At 40.7% G+C, this 7,948-nt stretch overlaps 1 protein-coding gene across 2 annotated transcripts in view; it reads left to right on the plus strand.

The window, feature by feature from the left end:
• Window positions 1-7,626, plus strand: part of PIGG (phosphatidylinositol glycan anchor biosynthesis class G (EMM blood group)) — an 87,950-nt gene extending 80,324 nt beyond the window's left edge. The window contains exon 13 of one of the 2 annotated variants that reach the window (XM_069880665.1): window positions 7,204-7,626. In XM_069880665.1, coding sequence (XP_069736766.1) covers window positions 7,204-7,429 — 226 coding nt within the window. In that variant the 3' untranslated portion in view covers window positions 7,430-7,626. The remainder of the gene's footprint in view (window positions 1-7,203) is intronic. The other variant, XM_069880666.1, reaches the window with a different exon arrangement.
• Window positions 7,627-7,948: the final 322 nt, after the last annotated feature.

Genomic DNA, 7,948 nt, shown 5'->3' on the forward strand with positions numbered 1-7,948 from the left:
CAGTCCTTTCTAAGTTGATTGCCATGAGATCTGTAATCGGGAAATAAGCACATGCAGGGGATATATTGTATCTAGTGGACATCTTTCCATTTATGTTGCCAAGACTTTTAGAAGCCTTTACTGAAGGTACAGTTGATTCTTGTCCTGGCAGTTAAATGATGATAGCAGCCTCTCAGGGTGGCAGTTCAGACCTTCTGGCCCAAGGACAGCATAATTAGATTCTTACTTGGAATCGAATATAAATCTTTGTTAGGTATCCAATATAGGGAGTTCCTTTAGAACTATTTTCATGAGCCAGACATGACTGAAGAAAGGAAAAAGGAATCCGATAATTGATATATGCACTGTGTTTTAGATAGAGCTCTGTTCAAAGCAGGTTTGCTAATGGTGTGTGCCAGTGAGAAGGGTTATCTCTGCTGAGTGACTGGAACTTCTTGTCTTTCTGAAGGGAAGCTTGCAGCACAACTGATTATGCCAGCAGTTAAAATAATTGATATGATTCTGTTTTTCCTGCTCTGGATGCTGAAATGAAGGTAATTGAAGTTATTTAGGTTTTTATAGCCTTCTACAGCTAAGTCTTCACGAGAACCTGTAAATTATATTTAAGAATTACCTCCTCCAAGCTCAAGAGCAATGCTTCTCTGTAAAGAGGATGTCAGGCAAAAATGCCAGGAGGCCTGCATAGATGAACAAGGATCTCCTTGGTAAACTTAAATACAAACAAGAGGCGTACAAAGAGTGGAAGCAAGGACCTGTAGCCTGGGGGGAACACAGAGAAATTGTGTGAGCACTCAGGGATCAGGTTAGGAAAGCTAAAACCTGGTAAAATTCAGACTGGCCAGGGACATTGGGGGTGCAACAAGAAAAGCTTCTATAGCTACGTTAGTGACAAAAGGAAGACAAGGGAGAATGTGGCTTCTCTCTGGAAGGAAACAGGAGACGTAGTTACCCAGGATATGGAGAAGGCTGGGGTACTCAGTGAGTTTTTTGCCTCCGTCTTCTCTGGCAAGGGCTCAAGACACCACCGAAGGCACAGAAGGCAAAGGCAGGGACTGCAAGAACAAAGAACCACCCACTGTGGGAGAAGATCTAAGGAACCTGAAGGTGTACCAGTCCATGGGATGTGATGAGATGCATCCGTGGGTCCCAAGAGAACTGGTAGATTAAGTTGCTAAGCTACTATCCGTCATATTTAAGAAGTTGTGACAGTCCAGTGAAGTTCTCACTGACTGGAAAAGGGGAAACATAACTGCCATTCAAAAAAGAAGACCTGGGTAGTTACAGGCTGGTCAGTCTCCCCTCTGTGCTTGGCAGGATCATGGATCAGATCTTCCTGGAATCTCTGATGAGTCGCATGGAAAATAAGAAGGTGATTAGTGTCTGCCTTCATGGCTTCATTAAGGGCAAATCATGCCTGATTAATTAGCCTGCAATGGGGCTACAGTGATGGTCGATAAGGGAAGAGTAACCAACATCATCTACTTGGACTTGTGCAAAGCATTCAGCACTGTCCCTTACAGCATTCTTGTCTCTAGATTGGAAGCACATGGATTTGATGGACGGACCACTCTATAAATAAGAAATTGGCTGGATGGTCACACTCAAAGGGTTGTGGGAGGTCAGTGATGAGTGGTGTTCCTTAGAGGTCAATACTGCGACTGGTGGTGTTTAACATCTTTGTCGGAGACACGGGCAGTGAGATTGAGGGCACCCTCAGCAAGTTTACTGATGACACCAAGCTGTGTGGTGCAGTTGACATGCTGTAGGGAAGGAAAGCCCTCCAGAGGGACCTTGATAGGCTTGAGAAACGGACCTGTGTGAACCTCATGAAGTTCAACAAGTGCAGGGACCTGCACCTGGGTCAGGGCAACCCCAAGCACAAATACAGGCTGAGCAGAGAATGGGTTGGAGCAGCTCTGAAGAGAGGGGCTTGGGGACGCTGGTGGATGAAAAGCTCAACGTGTGCCAGCAATGTGCCCTTGCAGTCCAGAAAGCCAACCATATCGTGGGCTGCATCCAAAGAAGTGTGACCAGCAGGTCGAGGGACGTGATTCTCTCCCTCTACTCTGCTGTCATGAAACCTCATGTGGAATACTGTGTTTGGTTCTGGTGTCCTCAGCACAGGAAGGACATGGATCTGATAGAGCAAGTCCAGAGGAAGGCCACGAAGAAGGAAGGAAGGTCCCTCCAGTGGAGGCCTGGAGCACCTCCCATATAAAGACAGAGAGTTGGGCTTGTTTAACTTAGAGAAGGTTCTGGGTAGACCATAAGTCTTCCAGTGCTTAAAGGGAGTCTGCAGGAAAGATGGAGAGGGGCTCTATCAATCCACTGTAGGAACAGGATGAGGGGAAATGATTTTAAGCTGAAAGAGGGTAGATTCAGATTAGACATTAGGAAGAAATTCTTTACTGTGAGGGTGGTGAGGCACTGGAACAGCTTGCCCAGAGAAGTCATGGAGCCTCATTCCTGGAGGTGTTCAAGGCCAGGCTGGATGAGGCTTTGAGCAGCCTGATCTAGTGGGAGGTGTCGCCCCCGGTACGGGGAGCGGGGGGGAGTGTTGAACTAGGTGGTCTTTTAGGTCCCTTCCAACTCAAACCATTCTATGGTTCTGTAAGCCTTCTAGAGTCCACTGTAACACTACCACATACACTTGACTTTGCCTAGGTAGTTTTAGCTTCTCTACCTTTCTTACTGGGGAAGAGAATGCGCAGGAATATCAGTGGTTATCCCAAGTTTCTTCATGTCCATGGTTGTGGAATACCCTTGACAACCCTTTTGGCTTGCTGGCAACCACTCTTTTTGACATCTGTCCATTCATAGGGTTTGCTGTCAAACTGTGACTTGATAGAATTAATGTTATTCTGATTGGTAGTCTGTACTGGAGCAATCTTGTAAATTTCCAGAGGACTCTTGGTTTTCTTGGCTTTGCTAAAAATATAGTCCAGCAATGCTGGACTGTGTGCTATAATTGATAACAGCACTGAAAGGATTATACTAGGTGAGAGTAGGGCATGTGGGAGAGACATAGCAAATTTGTTCTTGCTTCTAAACTTAATGATACTTGTTTAGATCAGAGGAGTGTCTTATAGATTGCAGATACTCTTAAGACGTCATAGATAGACCCTTGGAGTACTACAGGATTGGTTTCTGACTTCAACGCTTTATTAATAATATAAAGGACAGATTAACAAAGTGCCAACTGTTTTTTCAGAAAGTGCTGAACAGGAAAATTTGGCAAATGGGAACTGCAGAAAACCTTGAAAGAGAAATGCCACTAATACAGTAAAAAAAAATGCTTATACAGTAAAAGTTGCTTTCAAATATGTCCTTTCAGTCTCCTAAATAAAAGGTAAACTAGACAGTGATATTCAGCTAGAAACGTGGAGCTGGAAGGACAGAAATGCTGGATAACTTTCATTGAAAGGTTTCGTTTCATACTGGAACCCTCCAGACATGACCTACCTCCCCCATTCCCAGAAAAATTACAACCCTAGGGTTCTCCTTGATCATATGCCTGCATATTTCTGAAAATGTTTATTTAATTTGATGGATTAGAATCAGGGTTGGAACACCATAGTATTTTAAAATTCTTTGTGGAAGCATTTGTAAGGGTGTCTGTGCAGGTTTTTTGCTTGATTTTTAAACTATAAAACTTGTGCCATGACCAGCCAAGTATTCTGCGTAGCTGGGAGACGTGCTTTCACAATGAGTGTTGGTTTTGCTTCATGTTTTGAGCAATTAGGATTTTGGAGATCAGAAAAAGGCAGAAAACCTATTAATAGCACAATTTCTTGGCTACATTTTTCTACGTCTTAAATATTCAATTAAAAGAAAGGATTTTTGTTGAAAGCCAAGATGCACTCTAGACTATACTTAACATTTGCAGTTGTAATATGGCATGTTCAGTGATGTGAATCTGTAGTGTTCTTTGCCTCAGAAGTCTCCAAAGGCATTCTTTTTTCTGGATCTAGCAATCTTCAGCATCAATCTCACATGAAGTTTGGAAGTGCTTTGTCTTTAACACATTCAGATTTGTCATTAAAGCCCCAGAAGCTAACTTGCTAAATGAGCTCAGTATTAGAGGCTGGATAATTTTTTTTAATACTGCGTTATGCAGAGGCCTGACTAATGTGCTGGTTCTGCTAGAACATGGAGGTAGTGTGTACAGTTTACGTTCCTCTATGTTCTTCTCCTTTTTGTGTAAAAAAAGGCATTAATTACTGCAGAGTCAGTTCAGTATGAAGTAGGGAGATGTTGTGCTTTACATGTATCCCATAATCTTCTGTTATTTTCACTGAAACAACACTGAGACATTGCAAGGTTATAATATCATAGAATGATTAGGGTTTGAAAAAACCTCTAAGATCATCAAGTCTAACCATTTGTTAGTACATCACCACCATGCCTGCTATTCATTACTGGCTGATCCAGCTCATAAATGGCAGGATACGTGAGTGGCATGCCACAACCAGCTTTCTATGCTCCCCAGTGACTTTTTTGGGAGTAATTTGAGAACCAAAATAACTACCTGGATTTTCTTGGTCATGTTATCAGCAGAAGCCTGATCCCTGGCCGCTGCATCTTTGTGGCCCAGCAAAGCCCTGTACCCTCCTATGGTCACTCTGTGTGCGTAGAATGAACAGAATGAGCACACTAAGTCATTATTCTTAGCTATTCAGCAAACAGGATGTCTGACAGAAGCAAGAACTAAAAATGATGCTGTGATTGAAGAATTAAGTTGTTACCTTAGCATCAGATTAGCCAGGTAGGTCTAACTGCTCGTGCGTAGTCATTCCAGTGCTGTTTCTGCAACACAGGTGTGAGCTCTTATATCAGCTCCAAAATAAAGCAAATTATCCTGCTATTGAACCCCACTAACAATTTAAGTGTGGATACAGTGTGCTTCTGTTGCTCTCACTCAATGGGAGTGGTGCATTATGCTGTGCGTTTGTCCAAGATTTTCCTCTGCATGTAGGTGTCTGTTTCGTTGGAAGATGAGGCAAGTGCTGAGACCTTTTGGAAATAAAGGTATTATCTAAGCAGGAAACAGTTCATTATTTCTACTGTATCAGAATATGAAAATAATGTACCATTTGCTTACTGACTTGGGGATTCTTTGCTAGTATTCATAATGTGAAAATGCAGAATTTAAATGTTATTAGTAAAGGTTACTCTGTGTTCTCATTACAGTATAAAGTGCAAGTATCTAAAATGTTTTGTCTCCCTAATTTTTAAGCCAAAGAAGTGAATGCTAAGAGATTCAATTCAAAGTAATCTTCCAGCTAGTTTCTTCATAATTAAAAGTAGCCATTTTTAAAAATTTTAACACTATTGATTTGTGATTAAGAGCTTTCTCAAAATGGGGCACTAAATTTGTGTGGTAGGTGAGTACAAACTAGGGAAAAAGATAGGAACTGAAATTTAAAATGGAGGGCTCTTAATATATAACTTCGTGGACATTCTCACTTATCTCTTTTAGGATTCCCTTGAAAATCTCATCATTAAGCTTGATAAATGTGGTATGTGCAACCACCTTGCTGGTGTATCAAGTGCATTTTTACCCTAGGAAGTGGTTAAAAATTGCCTATTTGCCTATCTGCCTCAAAACCCATTTCCTCTGTTTATTCAGTTGTATTGTCTGACTATTACAAATCTTTCTTTTATTCACGTCAGCATGAAAACAGCTAAGATTGAGTGGACTGCAGTGTGTTTAATCCTTGTGAACAAAATCAGTTATTAAGCATAAAGCTGGTTATTAACACAAACTCTCTGAAGACTGATGGTTTTGCAGAAGCAGGGAGCAACCCAGTTCACTCCCAGGTCGCAGTTTCCTTGGCGAAGCAGTGAGGGAAATACTTTTCTGTGAACTGAATGTATGTTTTGCAATTGTCCATACCTGCTGTTCTTAGCTGATTTCTCAACTCTACTTTCATGACCTGTTTTTCCTTCCACTGAAAGCCCTGGAAATTTTGCTTCTGACTTAGCTAGAAGACAGGACTGTATACAAATTGTTCTGATTTAAAGAATAATAAGTTGAATGATTTATGCAAAATACTGCATTCTGTAGCTAACTTAGTCATAAGTGACTAATTTACATCTCACAGAAGTGCTAGCCTTTTAAAATTTTTATTACTTGGTTCAAGATCAGAATTAAAAACTAGGAGGAGCAGAATAAATTCTCAGATCAGGATTTCAGTGTAAATAATTTCTGCCTTTTGCCAGTTTGTTCTTTTGGGAATTGATGATGTGAGGTATTTTGATGGAGAGAGAAAATGTTCTGCTTATTGTTAAAGTGAAATACCTTTACTCCTTCCTCTTGTCTGAACAGGTGAGCAGCTGAATTTGGTGTGAATTAGTCTCTGCAGATGTGGTTTGGGGAAAGTAGACACATGCCAGCCCAGTATCCTTGGCTGGAAGTTGACACCTCAGGGGAGGGAGAGCAATCAAAGTGCTGAAAACCCTTTCACTTCCATTTTCAGCTGACTTTTATCACCCACCAGAATACCTTGATGTAGCAGATTTGGACCGTGTAGGTTACTTATGCAGCAGTGAAGTAGGCCCAGCTGAGATAAGCTACTATGTAAGGAATGCAATGCTTATGTAAGCCTAGAATATGGTGGGTATTCTCAGGAGTATGTTATCTTAGCTAGCTTTCCAAAGTTTCCCAATAGCACAATTTTTATGTTACTCTGTGTGATGTTACTGGCTATAGATAGCAGTGTACTGTGGCAAGTTTTATGCCCTTCACAAAGGGAACAAGCTCCATCTGAGTATCGATTGTATAGTTTGTCAACTTTATGAAGAGTGCTGAAGTCTTTCTTCTCTGCCTCTTACCATCCAGATTGTGTAGAAAGGCACTGGAAGACCAACAAGGCATGAAGCTATCTTTAATCTGCTTAATGGATACATTAACAATAGAATAAAGTATATTAAAGCACAGAACCTTCTAAGTTTGTGGTGAACTACTGGGTGCCTTCGTTGTGGTGACAATTGCTATGCTTACATTTAACATACTTACACATTATAGGATATATAGAGATGACAAGGACAAGCTTTGCTAGTTACATTATTGCATCAATAATGAGTTTTCCAACACAAAATGAAAAACTGTGAGTGTTCTGTGTGTTGTGAAGTAATGCTAAAGAGTGGGGGAACTCATTACTAAGTTTGCCTGAGAATGAACTCCTCTGTTTTTGTTACCAGGAATTCAGCGGCAGTGGGTCACGGCTGTTTCTGCTATGCTCTGATGCGTTCAATTCCAGTTGCCATCTACATTATTTTGGTAACAGGTCTGCGTTACCACCTGTTCATATGGAGCGTCTTCTCGCCAAAACTGCTTTATGAGGGAGTGCATGTATTTATCACAGCTGCCATCTGCCTGTTCTTCACAGCCATGGATCAGAACCGCTCTCACAACGTGCAAGATTGAAAACAAGTGTGTAGAACAGAGTTCTGCATTGCATTGTGTGGTGTGTCACAAATGGAAGAAGGAAAATAATGACTTCAAATTTTTTTGCAGAATTTGAAGAGTATCCTTGTGTATTCTAGCGAAGGCCCTGTCCTGTTTTAAAACTGAGTTTGCTTTAAAAATGTTGAATTGAAATAAACTTTTTAATGGATAACTTATGTTCTGTAGCTGTCATTATAGTACTCTCCGAATAACAGAATGAAAATATTACATGATTTGAATTTAAGAATGTACCTCTTAATATAAACACAGGCCAGTGTCTCATGGGCACTGAAAAAATCTTTGCGCATATGATTTTTTTACCTTCTTAGGCTACAGAATCTTAAAAATATAGAGGATTTCTTGGTGCTGCTCACAAGATCTTGTATTCATTAGCTTGAGTCAGGCTTTTGTTTTGTTTCTAGTGCGTGTATTGAAGTTATTATTAAATTATCGAATCATTGTATAAATAACTCAGGTAAAAGATTTTTTTGTTTGTTT

The sequence above is a fragment of the Phaenicophaeus curvirostris genome, chromosome Z (assembly GCF_032191515.1).
Source record: "Phaenicophaeus curvirostris isolate KB17595 chromosome Z, BPBGC_Pcur_1.0, whole genome shotgun sequence".
Taxonomy (NCBI): domain Eukaryota; kingdom Metazoa; phylum Chordata; class Aves; order Cuculiformes; family Cuculidae; genus Phaenicophaeus; species Phaenicophaeus curvirostris.